At 38.2% G+C, this 27112-nt stretch overlaps 3 protein-coding genes and 1 long non-coding RNA gene across 7 annotated transcripts in view; 2 read left to right on the top strand and 2 right to left on the bottom strand.

The window, feature by feature from the left end:
• Nucleotides 1-7197, bottom strand: part of LOC121862164 (N-terminal kinase-like protein) — a 30612-nt gene extending 23415 nt beyond the window's left edge. For 3 of the 4 annotated variants that reach the window (XR_006088178.1, XR_006088177.1, XM_042360238.1), the window contains exons 1-6: nucleotides 6919-7194; nucleotides 5016-5156; nucleotides 4426-4548; nucleotides 3499-3716; nucleotides 2646-2736; nucleotides 938-1119 (exon numbers count right to left, since the gene is read on the bottom strand). Coding sequence is in view for 1 of the 4 variants with exons in the window: in XM_042360238.1 (XP_042216172.1) it covers nucleotides 938-1119; nucleotides 2646-2736; nucleotides 3499-3716; nucleotides 4426-4548; nucleotides 5016-5156; nucleotides 6919-7032 (869 nt within the window). In the remaining 3 variants the exon portion in view is untranslated. Of the gene's footprint in view, nucleotides 1-937; nucleotides 1120-2645; nucleotides 2737-3498; nucleotides 3717-4425; nucleotides 4549-5015; nucleotides 5157-6918 lie in introns of all 4 variants that reach the window. The other variant, XR_006088179.1, reaches the window with a different exon arrangement.
• Nucleotides 7198-9000: 1803 nt separating this feature from the next.
• LOC121862163 lies at nucleotides 9001-19005 on the bottom strand. The gene is made up of 3 exons (XR_006088176.1): nucleotides 18875-19005; nucleotides 16586-17507; nucleotides 9001-9213 (listed from the first exon to the last, which is right to left on the bottom strand). It is a non-coding gene; the product is annotated as an uncharacterized LOC121862163 (long non-coding RNA).
• Nucleotides 12352-20236, top strand: LOC121862160 (ileal sodium/bile acid cotransporter-like). The gene is made up of 7 exons (XM_042360234.1): nucleotides 12352-13167; nucleotides 16222-16404; nucleotides 16593-16764; nucleotides 17397-17532; nucleotides 18117-18198; nucleotides 18843-19063; nucleotides 19836-20236. The coding sequence occupies exons 1-7, from the start codon at nucleotides 12712-12714 to the stop codon at nucleotides 20167-20169; spliced, it is 1584 nt and encodes a 527-aa protein (XP_042216168.1). The 5' UTR covers nucleotides 12352-12711; the 3' UTR covers nucleotides 20170-20236.
• Nucleotides 20237-21388: 1152 nt separating this feature from the next.
• LOC121862162 (ileal sodium/bile acid cotransporter-like) lies at nucleotides 21389-26669 on the top strand. The gene is made up of 7 exons (XM_042360236.1): nucleotides 21389-22124; nucleotides 22733-22915; nucleotides 23158-23329; nucleotides 25009-25141; nucleotides 25444-25525; nucleotides 25665-25885; nucleotides 26276-26669. Exons 1-7 carry the CDS (start codon nucleotides 21708-21710, stop codon nucleotides 26511-26513), a joined length of 1446 nt encoding a protein of 481 aa, XP_042216170.1. The 5' UTR covers nucleotides 21389-21707; the 3' UTR covers nucleotides 26514-26669.
• The last annotated feature ends 443 nt before the right edge of the window (nucleotides 26670-27112 follow it).

Below are 27112 nucleotides of genomic sequence, written 5' to 3'. Positions count from 1 at the left end.
CAATCGATGTACACTCACTCCAAAAGGCATCTTTACGGAGGAGTCCGAAGAATTTAAATTCGAAAACTGCAACTCCTGTCTGTAGGGTTGTCAAAATCCTTTGTCCGTTGTGTCATATTGTCTAACACAAAATCGTAGAGATACTTTTTAGAGTGAGTGTACTTCTCTGATGGTAAAGGTGCCTTGTAAAACAGAGATCTTGTATATAATTTCTATACTCTAACTGGCGCAAAGTACTCATATTTCAGTAGGGAGTAGTTAGGAAAATGCCTTTGAATGTATTTTTCCCCTGTAGCCAAAGTTTTCTTAAAATGAGGGTAAAATCAAATTTAAAGTGTTCGTACTTGCTCAGTTGTTATTGTTATAATCATTAGTCATTGTACTAAGTTATCAATACAGTACCATTTTTCATTAGTTAGGTACTGTAGGTTTCTTTTTTGTTTGTGAACTGACTTCATGTTTTGGGGTATAATAATGGGGGTTTCTTGTCATTGGGGAACTGAACCTTATTTTTCCCAATTGTTTTGTTATTCAAGATATAAAAATTCACTTAATGAATGGTTCCCAGGAACCTAACCCATTCATCAAACGAGGAATACAGTACCTGTATATTAATAAAAAAAAAACAAGTGCAATTTTGAAATAATGTTACTGTATCAGTAATTACCTTGGGTACTAGCAATAAAAGTATCTTTAAATAGACTTATTGTTATCAAAGGCAAATTACAAAGGAAAATACCTGTACCTGTAAAGTCAATCACATCACTGTATTTTAATTTTAAGATACCAAGCAGCAAACCACATACATAAACATAACAGTTTAATTGGTTCATCAGCTTTAAATTTATCATAAAGTTCAGCATGCTTCTACATCCTATTTCTGCTGAAGGCTTTACTCAGTTCTCTACCATATAAACTAAACGTTACATCTACGTACCTGTGCTTCTCACTAGCATCCTTGATTTGAATTTCTTCCAAAAACAAGAGAGTTTCGATAAGATCATTATTGAAGAAATTTCCTTGTTGACGAAGATTATTCACTACAACTTGTGGATTTGGTCGGGCAGTGGGGTTTGCCCCAACCAGTCGTGTGTATGTTGACACTAATGACTTGGGGATCTGTATGGGAGGCTATGTATCAGACTTATGACCACACAAAAAACATCCTAACAATAAAGATTTACCTAAGAATGAACTACTGTATACAGTGGTATCTCCGTTAGCCGGAACAATTGGTGCAGAGCACTTCTGGGAATGAGAGATTTCCGGGTAATGAGACGACTCTTCTCAAAGCCAGAAAAAAAATCCCTCATCCCCGGAATTTTATGGGTAACAGAAAAATGTTCTTGGAAGTTCCAGAAATTGCCCATTACATCATCTCTCAAACCCAGAAAAAAAATCCCTCATCCATGGAATTTTCCGGATAACGTTAAAATTTTCTCTGAATTTCCAGAAAATGCGCCTGATTTTCATCTCTCAAACACGGAAAAAAAACTCCCCCATCCCCGGAAGATTCCGGGGACCGGGAAAATTTTCTTTGAATTTTCCGGAAAATTACGACTTTGGGAACAATTTTCCGAGAAAATTTCAATTCCAGCTCTCGGAGAGTTCCGGGTTTGAGGGATTCCGGCTAATAGAGATATTACTTTACTATTTACTGTGTTTCTTAATCCTATTACTGAGGACCCAATTTGACTATTAGTTACATGGCAACTTAAAAACTCATATGACATAAACAATCACAATCTACCTACAGTATAAAAGAACCTATAGATATACGTATTATTCAATAGTTAACAATGGGTAATATGACTAAGACGGTAAGTGGAAGAGCATTTAGTATCTGTGGGGAGTTACTGATACCGTAAGTAGTTATGGTACTTTGAGCCAATGGTAGCGTGCAGCTGTCTCCTTGTTACTTTCCACTACCCGTGTTATGGTATTAAGGCAAATTTCAATTAATTTCCTTGATACTTAATCTTTATATTTTTCCTTCACTCCCACATGCCTGAGGCAAATAAAAAGAAACAAAAACTTCATAAGAGGGAAGAAATGATAGCTTACAGATATACTGTATAAGATAGGTGGAAAGAATGAGACGTAAATTATGAATCAACAAGCAAAACTCCACACACAACATACAACTTTACCTCATTCATACTGTCACCACACAAAGACTGACCTTCCTTTTCAAACACCGTAAAATTTTCTGTCCTGCATTTATTTTCAATATTATTCTTATGCAAACCTCATCCAAATACTGTACACTACCATCCTCTTCAACTCATCCTTCAAATGAGCTAGCAGCAGTTTCATCCAGCATTAAGTAGATGTGGCAAGATCTACTCTGTCACCTGAACAACTATGGTGCCATCACACACACTTCCCCTGGGGGCTTGGGGAACACTAAAGGTCTCATTACAACCATTCACTTACTAACACCATAAAAAACACTTCAGTGAGTCATCAACAAACTACACTTAAAAGTTTAAAAAGACCAGGGAAACAAAATGCCTGAAATAACTACCAACTTTGTAGCTAACAGAATTAGGATAGTAAGAAATATTGATGTTAACCACACAATCATAAAGATATGTTTTTCTTTTTTGGTTTGTAAATGTGTTTAAACAGCATTATTTACTAACCTTAGTGGTATTTCTGAGAGACATAGACTGGTCGAGATACCCATTAAATACTTCCCAGATCAGACATCCAAGTCCCCACACGTCTGCTGCCCTGGAAAACAAATGCAAAACAATATTTAACAAAAACAGAAAAATGAATTAATGAAAATATAAATCAATAAGTGTATCCCAAAGGACAACAAATTAATTATGTTTGCAGTTCATATACTCATTGTGTAGAAAACTATAAGGATAAACAATCATTACTAAATTATCACATTTTACTCATTCAAGTGTAGTAAGAAATGGTACAGTATACTAAACAGTACTTGAAAACATCCCCTTAAGCTGGGTTTTATATACAATACTATACCTGTACGTATTTTGTTTCTAAACCCTTTCACCTGTCTGTCTTAAATTACATCTTATTTTCATTGTCTTACACTTTATATAAATTCACAAATATTTAGACATCATAACATACTAATTGTGGTTAGTTACTGTTTGTTTTATTGGGGGTGAGGGGACTTAAATGGTTAGAATGTTTCTAATTACAGTATCTTTTTTTATCATAGTTATCCATCACAAGGGGGAGTTACAATAAAAGGGTTAACAAAGAATCAGTTGGTGAAGACAGTGAATGGCAGATGTTCAGGGGGTATGAGCAGGTAGAGAGAATAGATGGAATATAAATTAACAAATGTCTACATGAAAGAAATGTATAGACTGTGATTCAGGAATGTAGCACATATATTGAAGAGGGTGAAGACCTGTAATGAAATAATTATTAAAGGAACATTATGCTGTATCAAAAGAAGTGTCTTACGCATTATTAGTGAAACCCAGGCCTTGAAAAACATCAACAAATCCTTACCATTTACTTGATTTGCGCATTTTTGATGGGTCATTTTTTTCGGGTGGATTATAGGTGTCTAATTTTGTGATAATTTTGACAGGGAATGTGGATGAATCACTGCTGGAGTACTCCACACCCCCTAACTTCCATTCTCCACCACGTGTAACAAACACACTACTTGCACATACATTGTAGTGGATCAAATTTCCATCATTGTTTAAGAAACTTAGTCCTTTCTGTAAAAACAGGACAAAACATTAAATGGTGTATAGTAACACAGTAATTATAATAAGCATAAATAAACTTTGGAGTTGTCATTTGGCTAAAGCAGTTTTTCAGTAATGGAAAATTTTCAATCAAGTAACTTTCACAGTTAGAGAACACAAATAAAACTACTGTAGCTACTGTATTTGTATACAGTGGTAACACCTACAAGAATGACAAAATTATTACAATATAAAAAAAAAAAAAAATACAAAACCCATGTTTCCAAATTCAAGAAAATCCTAGTTTTTAAATAAAATACGTATACAAAAAATAAACAGTTCTTCAATTTGCTGGTGACCTTGTGTCATTCTCACACAACCTTTCCTAATGGCTTGAAACATATACTGTAGTTGTGGACCGTCTCACACAACACAACACAACTACAATAATCCTTCTGAACTTAAAATTATAGTATGGGTATATTTATTATGTTGTTTAAATCCCCCCTTTTATTTCCCTCTTTTGTAGGGTGTTTGTCCCCTTCACCCATCCTAAACAAACATATGAAGAGTAAAGGTAATATTGTACACCCACATATAAAATTAGATAGAACTACAGTATTATATAAAATAATGACTAATTTAGTAATTTTACAGAATCTCTTCAAAGTCACCTCTGTATGCAAATGTTAGTTGGTGGAGCTAAAGATTTGACAACAGTAAAGATGTGTAGACTCACAGTGACCTGAAGCAGTCCCCAGGACACAGCAGTTGTGCGATGTGCCGGAGAGAGGGAGTCATCACTCAGCCATGTTAATAAAGGAGTTACAGACTCAGTTACCAGGTACACCAACTTGTCACTCTATAGGTTACAAAAAAGTTACATTTTACCATACTGTACATGGTTTGTGATTATATACTGTATAACCTAGCATATTGCTGCCAATATTCTTGAATAATAGCTGTGTGTTTATGCTATTCTCTTTATTTTTCATCAGTTGACCCCACCAGCACTGATCATGTCACCCAGGTAAAACAACTCATCCACACAGTCCTGGGACATATTCCCAATGTTGAGTTACCTTATCCATACTGTTGGCACATGGTTATTTGCACATAACAGTATAGAACACTTAAAATCAACAACATCCCACAGTCTGCCATCTACTCCACAGCACCTCTGTGTACCCACCATACTAAAGAACCAAATGCAATATTTACTAAGGTCTTAATGTCAAAGAAACAAATTAATTTAAAAAGACAAAGTTATTAAAGGTAACATTGTGCAGATTGGTCAAACTTCATTTACTAATAAGAAAAGAAACTTACCTCTAAACTATCAATATACGTAAGGATGCAAGGGTGGCGGAGAGTTTTAAGTTTCTTAACGGCAGCCTTCGCCACGTCCAAATATGCTGAATTTCCATCTTTTATATCACACAAGAAGAGACTTACTTCTTCTCCATTTTGCTGTAAAATAGCAAAAGTACAATGCATAATTATGTACTTTCATAATATTTCTAACTTTCACTCTCTTGTTTACTCAATTGAATAATTCTGATTTATTATTTTACAATATAGTACACTACTGTACAGTATTGTAATATACTGTACTGCACATGAATGAGAATTATTTTAGTTTTAGTAACACTTGCATATTTTGTTAAATATATACTGTAGCTACTATACCAGTGTTCTACCCTTTAATAGCAGCTGATAATGTAGTCAAGATCTGAAACTTTGCAATAAAGATGTCTGATCAAGTGTTGATGTTTCTCTTTAGGTTTTACTGTACAGTATATAAACACTTGTGGTATGTTATAAAAAAAATCTCCAAGACATGAATTAAATGCAGAATGATACAGTACTGACATTTTCAAATTTTTCAGATACACAGAAAAAAAAATCCATTGCATCGATTCACAAACAAAATCACAATAGACACTTCTCCCGCAACAATGTAAATGATTTATTGTAGATATGATAACTCCCAACCAGACCAATGTCACCTTATTGGGGCAGTTGGTAGGTAGACAGTAGTAGGTGAAAGGAAAAAAATTACCTAATTACTGTACTGGAAAACAAGTCGACAAAAGGAAATAGTTTGAAGTCGATGTGTGTAGGGACAGTATTTTTATTGTACGGTATATAAGAAAAACCAACAAAACCTAACCTAGGATGCAATTGCATTATTATCAGTTGGTTGGTTGGTTAAGTTAAATTTTACTTTTTATAATGCCAACAGAAGGAAGGTGAACATGGTGGTTCAAGATGGTGGTATGAGCAGCATGCACCACATTCACTCTTAACAAAGGCAAGAGAAAACCAAAGCAGGGAAGTTGCAATCCTTAAACCTAAATCTTTCTATTCATGAAGTAAGAAACAAGTTTTCTTTGGTATTTATTCCACAAACACCAACAATGATTTAGGCTGACAAATATTTTTAAAGTAGTTTCTCATGCAGAACACTGTAAAGTGGTGAAAATTAAATGGTTAATATTCAACTGTCACCCATTCCTTTTCTAGTGTTTCTGACTTCTCTAAATGATATTTTTTTGAATTACAAATTAATATTTAAGATTAACGCTTCTTGTAAAAATGCTTGGTTTTCTGACTCCACCAAAGGCAGGTAGGGTTTCAAAGCAGAGGGATAATGAGAGAAAATGTGAAATGAAAAACAAACTAAAAGAACCTAACCTAATCTGCTACGTAGCTCATTCCCACGAGTCTGACATCTAAAGTGTTACTCTTATAATACAGTGTTAGAGAAAACCTTTCCTCATCCAATTATTGTTTTTACGTGAGGTAAGAAAGTGTTTATATTCTAGAGAAATGTCCTCAAGTTGTGGATTCAGGAGCACAATTGTCATGAAGCATACTGCCTGTAATGCCTAAAATCATCAAAATAATATAATGAAAACAGCACGGGTCAGTCATCAATAATTACTATCTAAGGTTGATGGTTAACTTCCACCACTGTTCCCGATATGTGAGGCTGTATAAACCATGGCCCTCACAGCCCGAGAAATCAACTGAAATTCCTAACTTTGTTCACACCAATAAAGGCTGACAGGCTGGGTTTACTTAATCCCTTATGATGATGTGGCCTCAATCGTGACATTCTTTCTTATTATCATTAGTGTAGTAGCTTGTCACTTTGTTTTAAAGTCAAAGAATAAAGAAAAGTAAAGAAAAGTTACATGGACTTATGAATGTTTACGTGTTGACTCACCTTTTTCTTGCCTCGATGGAGTTTCCACACTGTCCGGTTATCTTCACATCTAACTTCTTCTCCTAACTCATAAGGGAAGGAACTGGTTGGATCCCGGGAAAATATTGACCACATATTCTCTGACTTTGTATTTTTTTTGTTCTAAGCTGACACAGGGAGTGTTGAAGAGCTCCTAACTTGCCAACACACAACACAAAGTTTATAAGCTCGTCAACTAGCTACAGTCATCCAAAAATGTTCTCATTTTCTTATGTATTCGATTTTCATGATTTATTAATACATATATAAATGTTCTAATTAAATATATAATAATACAATAAATATAGGAACACATAATTACTGAAACAAGTTCGTCATTTTAATTATTTACTTTTGACAAGTTGCAAAACGAGTCTGTCAGTGAATCAGCTGTGAGTGTGAAGAATGGTAATGAAATTGATGTACCTTATCTTCCCTAGTCGTACAACTTTTCTTCATTCGGAAATATTCATTTAATATACATTACAAGGAAGCACCCCACTCTTATAAGACCGAATATAATACTTTAGTTGCTTGCTTTATCTTCTTCTCACAATGGCCCGAGAACATACACACCCAGATCCTTTTCACATTCGGTCTCTTAATGCAATGCCTTCGTCCCGATCCACACTATGACATTTATACATCATGATGAGCAAAACTAACATTTATACATCATGATGAGCAAAACTAACATACACGCAGACAGACACAACCGCAAACTGACCACGTACAGTCCATTATTCAACATGCGCATCTTGCACACTAAATGCATATCCAATTTAATGTTGAAGATTTTAGTCACATATTAGTTGACTTTGCCGTGACGAGATATACAGCTGTCACAGTTGGAACCCTCCAACTAGAGATATGGAGCTGGATAGTCAGTGAGTGAGGAATAATGAAATGGGCTAGTAGTGACGTTATATATGGGGGGTCAGAGTTACGTTACTGAAGCTTCATTGAATCATTTTAGAGGTCCACTGAATCATTTGAAGCTTCGAAACACGAAACTTACTAATACTGCATCAGAGCCGTGTTTTTTTATTTTTAGAAGTAATTTGATGGAATATCTTACGCAAAAAAACAATTAAGATGCCTATCGTGAAGAATTACTGTATATCAATGCCTCTCATGGGCTCAACTCAGGGCTAGTGGCATTTCTGTATGGACTCAGGGCTAGTGGCATTTGTGTGGACTCAGGGCTAGTGGCATTTCTGTATGGACTCAGGGCTAGTGGCATTTCTGTATGGACTCAGGGCTAGTGGCATTTCTGTATGGACTCAGGGCTAGTGGCATTGCTGTATGGACTCAGGGCTAGTGGCATTTCTGTATGGACTCAGGGCTAGTGGCATTTCTACATGGATCTATCTATCTGTGTCTAAGAGATGTTCTTGTCCTTATAATGACAGAATAGCTTTGTATTGCTTTTAAATAATGAATTGACTCACCTAGATCAAGTTCCACAATTACTATATATGTGAACTTTACCTCATCTTTGTGTTTTTATTATAAAGTAAACAGCTCATTGGGAAAATAAACAGTTACGCAAATGAGTGTTGTGTCGAATGTTTAATAAATTATTAGTTTTATTGTGTACATCATGTTGTTGTTTTTTTTATATGGGGATTAGCCCAACCAGGCACATCGGGGCCTGGAGGGCGAAAATGTAACAATACTACTACTACTACTACTACTACTACTACTACTACTACTACTACTACTAATAATAATAATAATAATAAGGAAATACAAAATTGAAAAAAAGATCAAGAGAAACGATACATGTATGTTGTGTTGTCAATAGTAAGAGAAACAATTGAGACCCTGCAATTGTGTGTAAATGAGGCAGAAAGTCAGATCAGCAACCTGGGACTTGGTCACAATCTTTGTGATGCCATATGGCAGCAGGGTCTACCATTAGACAACACATTATGCTTCCAATATCTTCCCAGGCGGTAGTACCTCCCTGTTTGGTAGCTGCCCACTACCTACTACCTCTGTTATGCGTAATACACACATTAATGCCATACTATTTCAAGTGTGTGTTAAGTAAAACATAAATTATGATTATGCGTATTCTTTATTTTACTTACTGTTACATCTTGTTCTCTATACACCAAACTAATTACAAACTCCATGAACAGCTGGCTATCTGTCAACCATCTGTGTGGATGACTCAGCCAGTAGCAGTAAGGTGGATGACTCAGCCAGCAACAGTGAGGTGGATGACCCAGCCAGCAACAGTAAGGTGGATGACTCAGCCAGCAGCAGTATCTGTCAATAAGAGATTTTCCTAAAGTCATCATAAAACTACTGAATATACTTATAATAACTTCGTGAGGTGCTGAGTGATGATAAAAGAAAAAGGAAAGTAACAGAGACGTGACCGAGCACCCAACGAGCCGATCAGTGGTGAAGAGCATAAAAGTAAAGTGTGTCTTGTTTGGAAGAAGTGTTCATAATGTCTAGTGTGTTCTCTCCCTCAACAATCTGTCTCTCCCTCCAGTGTGTTCTCTCCCTCAACAATCTGTCTCTCCCTCCAGTGTGTTCTCTCCCTCAACAATCTGTCTCTCCCTCCAGTGTGTTCTCTCCCTCAACAATCTGTCTCTCCTCCAGTGTGTTCTCTCCCTCAACTATGTGTCTCTCCCTCAACTGTCTCTCCCTCCAGTGTGTTCTCTCCCTCAACAATCTGTCTCTCTCCAGTGTGTACTCTCCCCCAACAATCTGTCTCCCTCCAGTGTTCTCCCTCAACTATGTGTCTCTCCTCCAGTGCTCCTCTCCCTCAACAATCTGTCTCTCCCTCCAGTGTGTTCTCTCCCTCAACAATCTGTCTCTCCCTCCAGTGTGTTCTCTCCCTCAACAATCTGTCTCTCCCTCCAGTGTGTTCTCTCCCTCAACAATCTGTCTCTCCTCCAGTGTGTTCTCTCCCTCAACTATGTGTCTCTCCCTCCAGTGTGTTCTCTCCCTCAACAATCTGTCTCTCCCTCCAGTGTGTTCTCTCCCTCAACAATCTGTCTCTCCCTCCAGTGTGTTCTCTCCCTCAACAATCTGTCTCTCCCTCCAGTGTGTTTCTCCCTCAACAATCTATCTCTCCCTCCAGTGTTCTCTCCTCAACAATCTATCTCCTCCAGTGTTTCTCCCTCAACAATCTATCTCTCTCCAGTGTGTTCTCTCCCTCAACATCTATCTCTCCTCCAGTGTGTTCTCTCCTCAACTCTGTCTCTCCAATCTGTCTCTCCCTCCAGTGTGTTCTCTCCCTCAACAATCCTGTCTCTCCTCTCCAGTGTGTTCTCTCCTCAACATCTATCTCCCTCCAGTGTGTTCTCTCTCCTCAACAACAGTGTGTTCTCTCCTCAACAATCTCTCTCCTTTCCCTCCTATGTTCTCCCTTCTCTCCTCAGTGTGTTCTCTCCCTCAACAATCTGTCTCTCTCCCTCAACAATCCTCTCTCCCTCCAGTGTTCTCTCCTATTCTCCCTCCAGTGTGTTCTCTCCTCAACAATCTGTCTCTCTCCCTCCAGTGTGTTCTCTCTCCTCAATCCTCAACAATCTGTCTCTCCCTCCAGTGTGTTCTCTCCCTCAACAATCTGTCTCTCCCTCCAGTGTGTTTCTCTCCCTCCAACAATCTGTCTTCCTCCAGTGTGTTCTCCTCTCCTCAACACTGTCTCTCCTCAGTGTGTCTCCCTCTCCCTCAACTATCTCTCTCCCTCCAGTGTGTTCTCTCCTCAACAATCAGTGTGTTCTCCTCTCTCCCTCCAGTGTGTTCTCTCCCTCAACAATCTGTCTCTCCCTCCAGTGTGTTCCTCTCCTCAACAATCTGTCTCCCTCCAGTGTGTTCTCTCCTCAACAATCCTCTCCCTCCAGTGTGTTCTCTCCCTTCTATGTGTCTCTCCCTCCCTCCAGTGTGTTCTCTCCTCAACAATCCAGTGTGTCCTCCAGTGTGTCCCTCAACAATCTGTCCCTCAGTGTGTTCTCTCCCTCAACAATCTGTCTCTCCCTCCAGTGTGTTCTCTCCCTCAACAATCTATCTCTCCCTCCAGTGTGTTCTCTCCTCAACAATCTATCTCTCCCTCCAGTGTGTTCTCTCCCTCAACAATCTGTCTCTCCCTCCAGTGTGTTCTCTCCCTCAACAATCTGTCTCTCCCTCCAGTGTGTTCTCTCCCTCAACAATCTGTCTCTCCCTCTAGTGTGTTCTTTCCCTCAACAATCTGTCTCTCCCTCCAGTGTGTTCTCTCCCTCAACAATCTATCTCTCCCTCCAGTGTGTTCTCTCCCTCAACAATCTGTCTCTCCCTCCAGTGTGTTCTCTCCCTCTAGTGTGTTCTTTCCCTCAACAATGTGTCTTCTTGAAGCACTGGACCAGTGAATATTTGGGAAGAGTGGACTGATATCTCTCTCTTGGTCTTGATGTGTTGATCAAGAAAAACCTTAGCAGAATATATATTTTTTGAAGAGAGGAATGGCTGTCTTTAAGCTGTAGTTAAATAAGACATCTGTGGCAAGATAAGACGCAATAAATAATTCCCCAGCAGCTTGTGATAGATGAAAATACATAGTCTTGTTTTTGTCTGAATTTATGAGAAAAAATATCGAATTATGTCCTCTACTAGAAATTAATTGAACACATGGAGCCACTCATAGTTGCCTGTGCAGTATTCTGGAAGTTTGCAGGTATAAAATAGATCTCAACTGTAACTGAAAAAAATCTTTATTATGATTCTTCTAAGCAAAAACTTGGATTCAATAGGCAACAAGCTTAAACCTGTTTTCAGGCAAATGTCTAAAGGAGGGCCACCACACTGGTGCTTGTACTACAGCACCTCAGTTACCCAGAGATTAAAATGCCTGCAACTGCCTAGCTTATACTATTACCAGGCAAAGGGTGACCGAATTGAAGTATATAAACACCTCAGAGGGCACTACTCAGTTGAGTGTCCATACCTGGAGCTGGCGGATGCCCGCCCCACAAGGGTCGCAGCTCAAGGATAAATACGCCACAAGTCCAGAAAATTGTGAGGACAAACTTTTTTGAGTGAGAATTGTGAACTTTTGGAACAATCTGCCACGGAGTGTTGTGACGGCACCGAGTGTGAGCTGTTTCAAGACCAGACTTGACCAACACTGGTACAGGTGCAGATACATTCAGGAGCCAGTACATGTCCAGTACTTGCCAACAGTGCGTAACAGAGACATAACTAACAGCCCAAGTGGCTAACGAGCCGATCATTGTCAAAGAGGATAAAAGAAAAGAAAAGAAATGGCATATAAAAAAATGTATTTTGCTGACTTTATTCACTATGGGTATGTAACAAATGCTTATTTATCTGGTATGTAAGTATTATCCCTATCAATTAACTAAACAATTTGTCCTTATCTCTCAAAGAGAATCAGCATTGGTGATTACAGCCATGGGTCTGAGGTTCTTGTTATCTGTAATCGTTAGACTAGTGGTGTGAGAGTGTGGTCAAACTAATGCCTGTGTGAACTAGTGTACGTATAGTACAGTATAGTGTTTTTGTGTCAGAAATAATATGTGGAAGGATAACACAGTACAAGAAATTATTTCTGCAATCGGCAAAAAACGTTCAAAAGACTGTCCTAGTTAGAACAATATAGGTATAGTGAAAACTATACAGTACACGTTTAAAGAAACAAGGAAAATATTGGTAACATTACAGCAATCCTTACAACACTGTGTTGACGACACAGTGTATCACAGTGCCCGTAACTTTGACTATTTTCTCACAAAAAGAGTCTGAATATTCATACAGAACATGATGAGCCTCACAATGACGTTCCTGTTGATGGCTTGGGTGAGCGGCACAGTGAATGGCATAGCAGGTGGGACAATGGGTGATGCAGAAGGTAACAGTGCAGACAGCGGCGTATACCTGGAGGTTTTCCCGAGTGCTGAGTGGAAGGTGCCTGAGGACACCCTCCACCACCTCACACTGTCTCTGGGATTCAACGAAAATGACACTTACTGTGATGGTGGGCAGGACCTGACGGAGGCTCAGCTGGTGGTGACGGTTGTACCTGATGAGGACTGGAAGCTGGACTTTGTCAACAGAAGCATACACTTCACGGTGGAGGAGGTGTGTGATCATGTCAACAAGAGCCTCACCTTCTCTGGCTACTACTGGGGGCTCACCAAGCTGTCCTTCTACCTCACCACCAACTACCATCTCCTTCACTTGTACAACAACACTTTACTGAGGGATGACGTGTTGGTAAGTACCTGTAGTTGTACAACAACACTTTACTGAGGGACAACTTGTTGGTAAGTACCTGTAGTTGTACAACAACACTTTACTGAGGGACAACTTGTTAGTAAGTACCTGTAGTTGTACAACAACACTTTACTGAGGGACAACTTGTTAGTAAGTACCTGTAGTTGTACAACAACACTTTACTGAGGGACAACTTGTTAGTAAGTACCTGTAGTTGTACAACAACACTTTACTGAGGGACAACTTGTTGGTAAGTACCTGCAGTTGTACAACAACACTTTACTGAGGGACAACTTGTTAGTAAGTACCTGTACCTCACACTTCTGTCTCTTTACTACTTTATCCTCTTCCCCAATGATCGTCTTGTAAGCCGTTTGGATGGTCAGTCATGTCTCTGTTACACACTGTTGGCAAGTACTGGTTCCAGAGTGTATCTGTACCTAAGCCAGTGTTGGTTAAGTCTGGTCTTGAATGAGCTCACAGTTGGTGCTGTCACAACACTCTCTGGCAGATTGTTTTAAGAATTCACAGCCCTCACTCCGAAAACGTTTGCCCTCACAGCTTTCTAAACTTGTGACTTCTTTAACCTTAAGCTGTGACCTCTAGTGGAGTGGGCATCCTCCAGCTCCAGGTATGAATACTTGACCGAGTAATGTCTTCTGAGGTGTTTATAAACTTCTATTAAGTCACCCCTTGTCCGCCTATAGTACAACCTAAGCAACTGGTGGCATTTTAATATCTATGGGTACATGAGGTACCAGAGTGAAGGCCCCAGTCTGGTGCCTTTGGATGTTTTCAATCAATTGACATTCTCTAACATATACCGAGGACCCGACAGGATGACAGTACTGCAAACGGGGAAAAACCTCGCTTGTGAAGATCGTTACGAGGGACGGATCATATAGGTACATAAACACCCTTCTTAAAAGACCCATTAACCTAGATGCTTTATTCAACTTCACATAATGGTCATAGAATTTCAGTTCATTGTCAACATACACACCCAGGTTCTTTTCACATTTGGTCTCCGTTAATGTGATGTTCCCTTTTACTGTTGATACGACCTATAGGTGCATTTCTTGCATTTTATTACGTTAAATTTTAACAATCATTCTTTTGACCATTCCTGAAGCTGACAAGAGAACTTTCAGTACCTCTTTACAGTCTGTTTGGTTCTTAATTTCTCTAAATAACTTGGCATTGTATGGAGGAGCGTTTATCTTCTGATACTGTCATTTATGAAACAAATAAACAACAATGGGCCCAGCACACTGCCCTGTGGCACCCTGCTTGTCACAGGTGCACATGACGATTTTGTCCCATTAATCACCACACACTGCTTGTTGTTACAAAAAAGTCTCAGATCAATTGGTCTGTTACACTTTCTGAGAAAACAGTTAATGCGAAGTACCTTTTGTCAAGTAGTTAGAAGTATGGGCAGGTCACAGAAAATGACTAAATAACAAAATTCTAGAGGAGGGAAAAGACCTAATTTAACTAAGGGTCACCCCACCTATAGGTGGTGACCAGGATGGGGAAAGGAGACCAGTGTCCTGTGTTGGATCCTCCCATTGTTCTTGATAGTCTCGTCAAGGGTTTGTATTGGTCAACTGTTCGACAGGTCTACCACCCTCTGTATGAAGAAGTATCTCATTATATTTGTACTGCATGGCATCTTGGCAAGCTTGAAAAAGAATCCTCTTGTTTTGGTGGGGAGTGACTTCACATAATATTTATATGTATTCCATTCCTTTCAAGGTTTTGAATGGCTCTATGAGATCCTGTATATTGTGTTGAGTCTGAAGAGTTGTCAGTCCTTAGGCCCTCAGTCTTCTTGGATAATTGAGATGCTACAGTTCATCAATTATCTTTGTTGCTCTCCATTGATCCCTTTCTAAGAATGTTATGTCTTTCTGGAGGTACAGCACATAGAGTCCCCATGCCTATATACAGTAGTTCAGATGGGGATGTACGAGAGACTTATAAAGCTGAAGGAGCATCTACTGTACTTATCCTTGATTTTAATTGCACAGTTTGTAAGGTAATTCATAAAGTTTGGAGGATAAAAAAATATCCTCATGTAACTTAGTCATCTGCAAGCATGATCACTTCCCCCCAAAAATAATTAGTTCTGCAAAGTGTTGACAATAATTCTTCCTCATCTTTAAGTAGTTATCTTCTAAATTCTTGATGGCATAAACTGTGTCATATTAATATAGCTTTTATGGTGGCATCTGTCTCATGTTTATCGTAATTCTTCTCCACCTTCATACAGTTTCATTTATTTAAATTAATAAACCATCAAATATCATATGTTTGAAGAAGTCAGCATTGGCCGTGAGATGGTCTTGTTATCACCTTATCATAAATCAATTATCTTCTGGGGGTTTAAGTCTGCTTGACAACTGATCGTGATTACATCCAGACAAGGAAAAGCCACCGAAAATTTTAATGGTTTGTGTTAGTTTTGATATGTTTCAGAAACTATTGAGAAATTAATTCATGTGTAATTCACGTGATCTTATGGATTCACGGTGGTTGACTGTAAAGTTGTCTCTGGGTAACTTTTCTGACAATAAAGTTATGAACACAAATGACTAGGTAAGAAAAGTACTGTACATATACATAAAATTTCTCACACAAAAAACAAGTTTAGCCATGTGCATAGAGCAGCTTTATACACACACACACATGTATATATTAGTCAAAACAAGCATACAGTATATTGACAATAGCAGTATATATTATAAGCTAATCATCTAATACCATGACTCGGAAGTGTTACAAGATAAGTTGTTCTGCTGGAGTCTCTACAACACACATTTTTAGTTTACACAGTTTGTATTGTTTCTTCAATGCCAATCATCTTCCCTGTCTTAAATATTTCTAAATTTCTCTTGAAAAATAATAAACTCTGTAACTTACTTGATACACAAAGTACTGTATTTTACATGTGTTCAGTAAAATTCCTAGAAATGGGAAACTATATAATCAAAAAATCTATGGTTATCAAATCTTTTAATGATATTGTCACTACTGTATATGTATTTTTAGATTACAGTAGATAGAAAGACCTACGTGTTGGACTTTGTGTTCATCATCTTTGGGGCAACGTTCGTGCTGGTCAACAACATCAACATGGGCGCCCAACTGGAGCTACAGATCATCAAGGCCGTACTCAGACGACCTCTTGGCCCTGTCTGTGGCTTTATTTCTCAGTTTGCTTTCATGCCTTTGGTGAGTGTGGCTTCATATTGTCTAAACACCAGTAATTTGTCATATATTAATTACTGTACTGATAGAATTAAGAAAACTGATGTGGAGAGAGAAAGTGTAAATTTTAAAACTCCACATTTCCTCCTTTACATAAAAAATTGTATCATTCACATTCCTGAAGTGAATAAGATGTGATCCTTACCTTTCAGTTTTCGTTCATCATGGGTAAGATCTTCTTCGAGGACCCACTACAGCGTCTGGGACTGTTCACGCTTGGTTGTAGCCCAGGGGGAACCTCCTCGAACTTCTGGACCCTTATGTTTGATGGAGACATCAACCTCTCCATCACCATGACTGCTATCTCTACCATTGCTGCCATGGGTGATTTATTCTTCTGATTTTTGGGGGGGCCTGATACTATATTAACAAACATCAATTTCAACAACACTTTAAATTTTTCATATTATGCAATCTATCCTGATTCTAATGCTTACTCAAATTTGCTTAGGGGGTTAAGAGAGTTTAGATTATACTGGATTTGTGTACAGTAGATGGCAAAGTTGAAGAGATTTTGGCTGGGTTAGGTTGTTACATAAGAACACAATTGTACTAAGTTTCTGGAATACATACACTGTATATATGAAATAATGTAACTTATTATACACTAAGATTGATCATGTACTTGCTAACAAACTTTTATATTTACTGTCGTGAAAAGTATCATGATCTATATACATAAAATGCAAATAATTCTCTATACAGGTACTAAGTATTAGAATATTAAGTAGTATACTGTATTACCTCATAATCCTAGTTATCCTGATGAGATAATAAATAGGTGAAAACGAAGTAATTGTATATATATGCTACAAAATGTAGAAAAGATATAAAGAAATACAGAAATTAAATACAATACTGTACAATGAGTTAATTTCACCAGACAAAATAATGGATCTTCAGTGATGTTGGCCAAGATGTGTACACCAGATAAACAAAACACGTTGTCTCCTCAGGGATGATGCCGCTGTGGATGTTTACCCTGGGGAAGAAACTCCTGGAGGATAACGCTAACCTCCAGATCCCTTACTCCAACCTGGCTCTCTCCCTCGTCAGTCTTACTGTGCCTGTAGGGATTGGCATGTTCATTAGGTAATATAATAATAATAATAATAATAATAATAATAATAATAATAATAATAATAATAATAATAATAACAATAATAATAATAATAATAATAAAAATAATAATACAGTAATAATAATAACTAATTTTATATTTGATTAGGATAGTATAAGAATATACAAAATGTTTGCAAGTTGAATTGCTCTCTATATGACAGATATGGAATTGTCAGGTGTAATTACCGGTACAGTATTGTTCTTGAGACAATCATAATAAACTTTTAGTGAAAGTACAAGGTTTTCTAATGATTAAATCTTATAATATAACGTAACTTAGAGAGGAGGGATAAAAAAATCGATGGAAATGAGATCGAGAGAGAGAGTGCTACTGAATAATGGAAATACTTCAACAACTAAGGATATATTGCCATCGAGAGAGAGAGAGAGAGAGAGAAAGGGAATTGTTGATTTTATTGAATTTTGGAAGGGCTTCAGCAATTAATTTGGGTTATATCACCCCAACGAGAAAGAGAGAGAGAGAGAGAGAGAGAGAGAGACCAACATCAACTCTAACTGAACAAAACAAGCTAACTACGCTGTTGTGTTGACAGGTTTAAGAGACCGGTGTGGGCTGACAGAGGCCGACGGATCATCAAACCTTTTACTCTTATCGTCATCCTATTCTTCTTGACGGTGAGGTGATTCCAAAACACACAACTTTATCATTAATTCTTGTTATTTACTGCATAATTTCAAAAGAAGGGACGCTTTAAATATGGTAGAATTTAAAGACTTTTCAGGGTTGGTAATCAAAATTTTCATTTTATCTTACAATGATCCTGGAGTTCTGGAGCAAATTTTCAATATATTTTCCCATAACAAAATATAAGTGACATACCCTGGATTTATTTACCCCATGAGTACGATACTAACCTTCTGAGCACTGTCCAGCAAGTTAGTCCATTGAGTAAGATATCTTAACCTCTTGAGTACAATGACATAATCCCCTGAGTACATGTCTTAACCCTTTCAACATGATGGCCTATATCTATTAGTACAATGACATTGTTGATGGAGTTTGTCATCGTTCTCTTGATTTTAATTTATCGTATTCAAGAGCTTAAATCATTGTACAGTACGTAAGTGGTTAGGTCATCATGTTCAATGGAGTTGTTTTAGCCATTGTACTCAAGGAGTTATCAATCATTATACTCAAGGGGTTAAGATACTGTACTAATGAAAGTTACTTAAAAATAATCAAAGGGTTAAATTTCAAAGTCTGTAAATACCAAATAACATCATAAAAAACAAAAAAATTTTTACTCTTTGTACACCAGCTTGGCATCTACAACTCCTATAAGGTATTCACCATGATGACGTGGCAGATGGTTGTGGCGGGGTTGTTGGTAGCCATTTGCGGGTACAGCTTTGGTGCCATCTTCGCTAAGTTGTGGTGTCTCCCGAGGGATAAAGTCATCGCCATCAGTATCGAGACGGCTCTTCAGAACCCAGGCGTCTCTTTCATCCTTCTCAAACTCTCACTACCCAGTCCAACCAGGTGAGAACCATCTGGGTGGTTGACTGACTAAATTCCATGGAACAAAACACAAAAGGAAAATTTCTCCAGGCATATTTTGTACCTGAGAACATTCTACCGGTCAGTTTCCCAGCGGACAAAAATCCCATTGGACATTAATACTACAGTACTAGGTAAATTTTCCTCTGGTCAAAAATCCATGGGGGAAGAAACACCTGGAGGATAACACAAACCCCAACCTGACCATCTCTCTTATTATCATTAGGTAATAATAATAATAAGATAATGATAATAAAATAGTATAATAATGATAGTAATAATAATACAGTAATAATAATAATACAGTACAAATTTTCCCCGCCATCTTGGTAGTTGCTCTTCTCATCTGTGCGTGAAACCATGAAATGTAAACATGAAAATAAAACATCGAAACAAAACCTCTGGAGAGTTTGAGAACCAGTTTTTCTGTAAAGCTCGATAATTTATATGGCATGATTGAAGTAGGTAATTTATTTCATGGGATTTTTGTAAACGCTGTCAAGTTGTGAACGACTGTGACAAGTTACAAAAATTATCTACTTTATGTTTTGCTGTAGAGTACAGCTTCTGCATACACATGTTAATGTTGAGTACGGTTTTGGGTATACTGTACACATTAGGGCTGAGTAAACAATTATAAATTCGACCGAGGACAGCTCAACAATGGTGTCAAAACCTATATCCAGTGGGCCTTTTGCTTAGGCTTTCTTCTATCTCTCTGAAAAAAAAGTTACTAAATTCTTGTGTGTTACAGTGATCTTGCAGCCCTCCCAGCCATGGCCACCATGATGATGACGAGTCCGCCCATGATGCTGTGTTACCTCCTGTACTTCCTCTTCCACCGGTACTGTGGCTGCTGCCCTGACCCTGTCCCTCAACATCAGCAGGAGCAGAAACCCTCCACTGACACCCAGCAGGAGGTTGCCAAATTCCTCCCTGACACCCAGCAGGAGGTCACCAAGTCCCTCCCTGCTGCTGAGGATGGCTATGCCGCAATGCCCGCCAAAGAAAATGAGAAGAGAAACTATGTTATTGTCCTGGAAGGTCTCACTAAGAGAAAAGTAATGGAGTCTGAGAATAGACCTTAACTTTGTTAGCTAGAAAAGAAATGAGATGGATATTGTACTTTTGTTCCTGAATAAAGTTATGAATGAGTACCTTTTTTTGATAGGTCCAAGATCATAAACAATAACATTACCACAGTACCTAAGTGGATATACATAGAGGGTGCTTTGTTCAGCTGTCCTTGGTTGAATCAACTTACTGTTTACCATTGTCTTTGCTGATTATATGTATACCTGCACTGTCTACACTATATACAGTACATTGTATACCTTCACTGTCTGTGTACTGTACTGTACCTGGGCCATGGTTTTTTAGTTTTACAACTATATACTGTATACAGTACAGGTTGGCAAATTTCCAGGTACAGTACCTTGACTTATACGCCACCCTGTATACGTATATCAAATGTCCCCAAAAGAACAACCTCTTTGATGAGTAATGACAACAATGTAAAACTAAATAAAATGTGCACACTGAAGCCTTTAACAGGTGTGTGTGTGTGTGTGTGTGTGTGTGTGTGTGTGTGTGTGTGTGTGTGTGTGTGTGTGTGTGTGTGTGTGTGTGTGTGCAACCACTTCTTGACCCACCCTAATAGAGTATCTTAATATCGGGAGCAATGCTCTTAATTTTAACTTCCCTGTATGTTTATATTTCTTGTTGTATAGCATCATTACTATACTCCAACAATCAAATCATTATTATTAGTATTATCGCAAGAACAGGAATAATTATTATTTTACAATCATTATGGTCAAAAGAAAACGTCCTCTTGGAGTTGTAAATAACTTTGAGGTTCATTATAGCGAGATTCATTTATAATCAGAGAGACATTTAAAGTGTAAATATAGCTAGTTAAAATCTATTAATCTCCTACGCAATCTTATCTCCTCCCTGATAATGCGATGATTACATAATCGTGGTAAGACAAAGTAAAGTAGAATACCCAGTGCCGACCTTCTACACGATGCTTCAACACTATTCCCTCGCTACAGAGAGGAAAAAAACACCTTGGGGATGGAATTTCTGCGTTATCTCAGTGGCCTTGTCGCTAAAGCTCGAGTCATTACAGCAGATCAAATATTGTTATTGTTGTTATAATGTTATTACTGTGCTTCAACAATGGAAGTCTTTAGGTGTGTAACAAATAATATAGCCTATTCCAACAACATTATCAAATTACGAGATTGAATTTTCTGTATTAAATGTTTGATAAGACCTGTAGTTATTTTGAGTCGGAAGGTCAAAGTCCTCCATGTCATTTATCGGACAGGAGGAATCTGTGTCATTTGTGATAACAGTTGGCAGTATATTTGGTCAGTTGTGTCGGTGATGGTGGCTCCAGAGTAACAGCCCGACGAGATTTTGAGTGAACGCTGAAAACATTTATATCTTATTGTCAGTTGGTGATATTAACAAATTAAAGAATAAGAATGATTAAACGTAACTGGCAACATATAAAATACATAACATGATATGTCATGAAACAATTAAAATAAACTGAGTCCGTCGAATCAAGTACATATTCTCTTGTTCTCACTTCACTTATCCATCATACTATTAAATGTTGTGGCTTTGGTGTATGTTGGTGGTGGTGGTGGTGGAAGGCATAGTGGGGGATACAGCTGACAACGGTGTATACCTGGAGATTTTCCCGAGTGCTGAGTGGAAGGTGTCAGAGGACACCCTCCACCACCCCACACTGTCTCTGGGATTTAACGAAAATGACACTTACTGTGATGGTGGGCAGGACCTGACGGAGGCTCAGCTGGTGGTGACGGTTGTACCTGATGAGGACTGGAAGCTGGACTTTGTCAACAGAAGCATACACTTCACGGTGGAGGAGGTGTGTGATCATGTCAACAAGAGCCTCACCTTCTCCGGCTACTACTGGGGGCTCACCAAGCTGTCCTTCTACCTCACCACCAACTACCATCTCCTTCACTTGTCCAACAACACTTTACTGAGGGATGACGTGTTGGTAAGTACCTGTAGTTGTCCAACAACACTTTACTGAGAGATGACGTGTTGGTAAGTAACTGTAGTTGTGCAACAACACTTTACTGAGGGACAACTTGTTAGTAAGTACCTGTAGTTGTGCAACAACACTTTATTGAGGGACAACTTGTATAACTATAGAAAGGATTTGGGTGCTTGAATGACATGACAAAAAAGTCTCAAAATCTGATATTCACTTATTCATAGGTTGCAGTAACCCAAAGAAATGGTAAATATTAGGTAACAGACTGGACACCCAACCAACTTATGAGTGTGAGCCCTGCTGTACATGGCTAAACTACCTCCTCCTCCCTAGCTTGTCTTGGCACTCTACTGAGTTTTTCATATATTAACAGGAAGGCATAAGATGAAGATCAAAAGATTAATGGGAAGCAACAAAATATAAGGAAAGAGAATGATTAACTAATGAAATTTGCTGCTTTGTTGTCTGGATTCACTTTGAGAGAAACTTGGTTATGTAAGAGTCACAAACGAAGTTTAACGTTGTTTACAAAGAGAGGATCAGAGTTGTGAGCAACATCATATTAACTACAGTACTGTATCTACATTCAACATAATTTGGTTCTACAGATCACAGTAGACAGGAAGTCTATGATGATGGACACCATCTTCACCTCCACCGGGGCAGTGTTGATACTGTTTAACAACGTCAACATGGGGGCCCAGCTGGACCTAAAAGTTATCAAGGAGGTCCTGATGAGACCCATTGGTCCTGCATGTGGCTTTATCTCACAGTTTGTTGTCATGCCTCTGGTGAGTGAAGTTCTAACGAAAGTTTTATATTTTCACTTAAAATTCGTATACTGTATAGACATACCCTATGTGTCATACAACAAAATATCCCAACTTCATTTTTTTTAGAAACCTGACTATTTACTAATACAGAACAAAGGACATCTTAGGTAAAGTTAACATTACAAAATACTGTATGCTCTAATTTCTATGGAGTTATAAGAATTATAACACAAAGTTCTCTTTCCTTCTGTCACTTCTAGGCTTCCTATGTGATGGGTATTTTATTGCTCACTGCCCCACTACAGCGTCTGGGACTGTTCACGCTCGGTTGTAGCCCAGGGGGAACCTCCTCGAACTTCTGGACCCTTATGTTTGATGGAGACATCAACCTCTCTATCACCATGACTGCTATCTCTACCATTGCTGCCATGGGTAAATACAACTAGAAAAATTTAACAATTAATTTTTACACTCTATAAAGTACAACTCTTATTCTGATTTTGTTGCCAAGGCTTTTGACACAGTTCCTCACGAAGGCTGAAAATTAAACTGGATTTTGGAGAGCATCCTAGCGTGGAGCAGAGGCTTTCTTCATGACCGCAAGCAGTGTGTGGTGACTAAGGGCATGAAATGATATGCCAGAAGCTATACACTCCTCCAGACAAATGTTTGAAGACAATACTTGCACTTGGTTATTCGAGGAAATTAAGAACCAAACAGACTGTGAAGTGCTCAAAGATCTTAGTCGGCTTCAGGAGTGGTCAAAGAAATGGCTGATAAGATTCAATGTCACAAAATGCAAAAGGATGCAGATAAGTTGTACCAATACAAAGGAGGCATATCATATGTCTCAACGGAACTAAGAAACATCATAAGCCGAGACAAAATGTGAAAAGGACCTGAGTGTGAATGTTGACAACAAACTGAAGTTCTCAGACCATTGTGAGAAGGTAGTACATCACGCAAATAAGCCAGTAGGTCTTATAAGAAGGGCGTTCACATACTCTTATAGTCCATCCCACATAATACTCTTCAAAAGTGAAGTGCTTCTGGTCCCTGACATATGCTAGAGACTGTCGGTTGATTGAAAACATCCAAAGGAGGGCCACCAAACTGGTGTCTGCACTCCAGCACCTTAGTATGACTGCAGTTGTCCAGCTTATACTATAGGTGGTCAAGGGGTGACTTAATAGAAATCTATAAGCACCTCAGAAGACATTACTCAGTCGAGTGATCATACCTGGAGCTGGCAGATGCCCACCCCACTAGAGGTCACAGCTCAAGGTTGAAGGAGCCACAAGTTTGAAAATTTGTCAGAGCAAACTTTTTTGGGGGCGAGAGTTGTGAATTCTTGGAACAGCGTGTCGGAGTGTTGTGAAGGCACTGAGTGAGAGCTCATTCAAGACCAGGGATGACCAATGCTAGCGAGGTAAAGATACATTCTGGAACCAGTACTTGCCAACAATGTGTAACAAAGACGTGACCGACCGCCCAAGTGGCTAACTGGTCTATCAGTGGCAAAGAGAATAAGGTTAACTTTCATTGAGTGATGTGTTCCTTCTGGTAAGAACAACCTTGTCTGACAAGTATTCAGTATGTATATATATTCAGAAATTATCAAGGGTTCAATGAACATAAAGTAAGAGGACTCCGGCCATCAACTCTATATTATATCTGAAACTGTTCATAACCTTCAAGTTCTTACAAGTGAGTAACCTTTGAAAAATACAATGATTAAACTATGATTTACAGGATGTAGTGTTTCTCCTGTGTTATTTTACCTCAAACAGTTCAGATCAACGCCTCGGTTAATATATGACAACTAGACTTATCTGACCTTTCCAAGCGCTTTTTATAAGTTAAAGGAAAACATTATGATCATCTGAAGATTAGGCACCTCTGCTTATTTCACACCATGATTAAATACCTTAACCCTGACCTAATCTAACCTAACCTAACTCCTCCATGTAGCAATGAGGTGTTTAATCATCTGGTGAACTAAGCTGTGGTGTGTAATTTTCACAGGAAAAAATAAAAATAAATAAAATAAAATAAAATCCTTCAAAATTATATCACCTTTCTCATCCACATCACTGTGTGTTCTGCTTCAGGGATGATGCCGATGTGGATGTTTTCACTAGGCAAGAAGATGTTGAAGGATGCTAACATCACTATCCCCTTCGGTAACCTGGCGCTCTCCCTCATCACACTCACCTTCCCCATCCTCCTCGGTATACTCATCAGGTAATTACTTGTTGTTACTTATCCTATTGTGAATAATGGATTCATTTCTTAACCTGAAGAGGTTAAAGCATCATTTTCAAAGGATTAAACCTTAAGTAATTAAATAATCACCCTAAAAGTGCTAAACCATTGTCCTCAAAGGATTAAATCACCATCGTAAACATGCTAACTATCATGCATGTTTGGTGTCCACGTACTTTAGCTATTTTTAGGTTTTCAGTTTTTACTTTTTTCTGTTTACTCATTTTTTCCCTGTCTTCAAACAGTATGAATGAATGTACCATGATTTTCTTTCATTCCAGGATGAAACGGCCACTGTGGGCTGACAGAGGTGCCAAGATTATCAAACCATTCTCATTTTGTATTCTACTCTTCTTCTATATTGTGAGTAGTGGGTGTTCATTTTTCATACTTTTTGATCTACATGTATACTGTATTATGTCACATATGGGCAATTTAATACACGTTTATAAGCAACTCACTGAACATTACAGTCTCAACTTACAAAAGCCATCTGTTATAGGTGGGCACCTGGAACTCTTACAAGGTAATGTTGTTGATGACTTGGAGGATGGTGGTGGCTGGCTTTTTGGTTGTCTCCAGCGGCTACACATTTGGTGCTGTCTTTGCTAAGGTTATGTGTCTCCCAAAGAAGCAGATCATTGCTGTCAGCATTGAGACGGCTCTACAGAACCCTGGCGTTGCCTTCATCCTCCTCAAGCTTTCCATCGAGAGTCCATACAGGTGACGACGTTTTGAAACCTTGACTGTTTTCTATTTTTTATTTTTAATGTAGACAGTGGAGGTATACAAACAATGTACAGTATACATAGACAGTGCACGTATACAAACAATGTACATTTAAAGTGCAGTTGTAGAAACATTGGTAAACAGCAAGTTAATTTTCCCAAGGATGGTCCAACAAAGCCTTCATATGCTTATTATTGTTAGGATTAGGTTAGGTGGCTGAACAATAGCTGTGCTGATATATAAATTAAGATATTGAAAGCAGCGTTCATTACTCCTTTTCTTATGATTCAGTTCCTGCTTTTCAATAATTTCTTATATTGATGTATTACTATTCATGTTCATTATCATATTTTGAGGATTTATATATTGGTGTTCTTCCTGCAGTGACCTGGCAAGTGTTCCTATTGTGGCCACACTGCTTGTGAGTGCGCCGCCACTGATACTCGTCTATCTAATTTATGCTCTTCTCCGGCGCTTTTGTGGATGCTGTCCTGACATAGAGCAGAGAGATGACCTCACCCATACACCTGAGGATGTTGAGAACCTTAAACAGCTACCGGGAGATGCAAAATTTAATGATGAAGCGAATCAGTTCCTTCCTGAATCATGTGGCACAGATTGATTTGTTTATCCTCATGATGATAATGAGTTTTACCTTTACCTTATTTGCCTCATAGCCACCTACTAGAAGTGGCCAGTGGCCTATAGGATCCCTCCATGGTTCTTGATAATTTATACGTGTTACTGCTGTACCACCAACTAATATACTAAAAACACACATCATTGCTTAAGAAAATCCCTGCCACTTACAACTACTGGATTAACAAGTATATGAATGAGTAGTTACAAACCATTATAAATCAAGTTATACTGAATATATATAACAATGACCATAATTTGTCAGTTGTGTTATTACAGGTTATACATGTTAGTTGTGTTGTGTTACAGGGTACACATTAATTGTGTTGTACTGTATTATAGGTTACATGTTAGTTGTAATGTATTATCTTACAGGTCACATGTTAGTTGTATTACAAGTCATGTGTTAGTTGTGTTGAGTTTATCTTCATATAATATTTGTCTGTTATTGCTGCTGTTGTTGTTTCTACAATACAGTACACTGCAATTGTGTACTTCACTTCTCCAACAACTAAAGTCTTACAGCACATGCTCCAGCTACTGTAGGTCCAATGACTAAACAAATAATAAAAAAAATATTAT

Source organism: Homarus americanus, unplaced genomic scaffold (genome assembly GCF_018991925.1).
Source record: "Homarus americanus isolate GMGI-L3 unplaced genomic scaffold, GMGI_Hamer_2.0 scaffold25013, whole genome shotgun sequence".
NCBI classification, from domain to species: domain Eukaryota; kingdom Metazoa; phylum Arthropoda; class Malacostraca; order Decapoda; family Nephropidae; genus Homarus; species Homarus americanus.
The sequence above is the reverse complement of the archived record's forward strand: the minus strand, read 5'-3'. Positions and strand labels throughout refer to the sequence as shown.

What these genes read in the sequence shown, in the direction of transcription:
- LOC121862162 (XM_042360236.1), top strand. Translation starts at nt 21,708, where the DNA reads ATGTTGTGGCTTTGGTGTATGTTGGTGGTGGTGGTGGTGGAAGGCATA. An exon ending in TACTGAGGGATGACGTGTTG is followed by an intron (nt 22,125 to 22,732) that starts GTAAGTACCTGT and finishes TTGGTTCTACAG; the next exon opens with ATCACAGTAGACAGGAAGTC. An exon ending in CTCTACCATTGCTGCCATGG is followed by an intron (nt 23,330 to 25,008) that starts GTAAATACAACT and finishes GTTCTGCTTCAG; the next exon opens with GGATGATGCCGATGTGGATG.
- LOC121862160 (XM_042360234.1), top strand. Translation starts at nt 12,712, where the DNA reads ATGATGAGCCTCACAATGACGTTCCTGTTGATGGCTTGGGTGAGCGGC. An exon ending in AGTTTGCTTTCATGCCTTTG is followed by an intron (nt 16,405 to 16,592) that starts GTGAGTGTGGCT and finishes CTTACCTTTCAG; the next exon opens with TTTTCGTTCATCATGGGTAA. An exon ending in CTCTACCATTGCTGCCATGG is followed by an intron (nt 16,765 to 17,396) that starts GTGATTTATTCT and finishes TTGTCTCCTCAG; the next exon opens with GGATGATGCCGCTGTGGATG.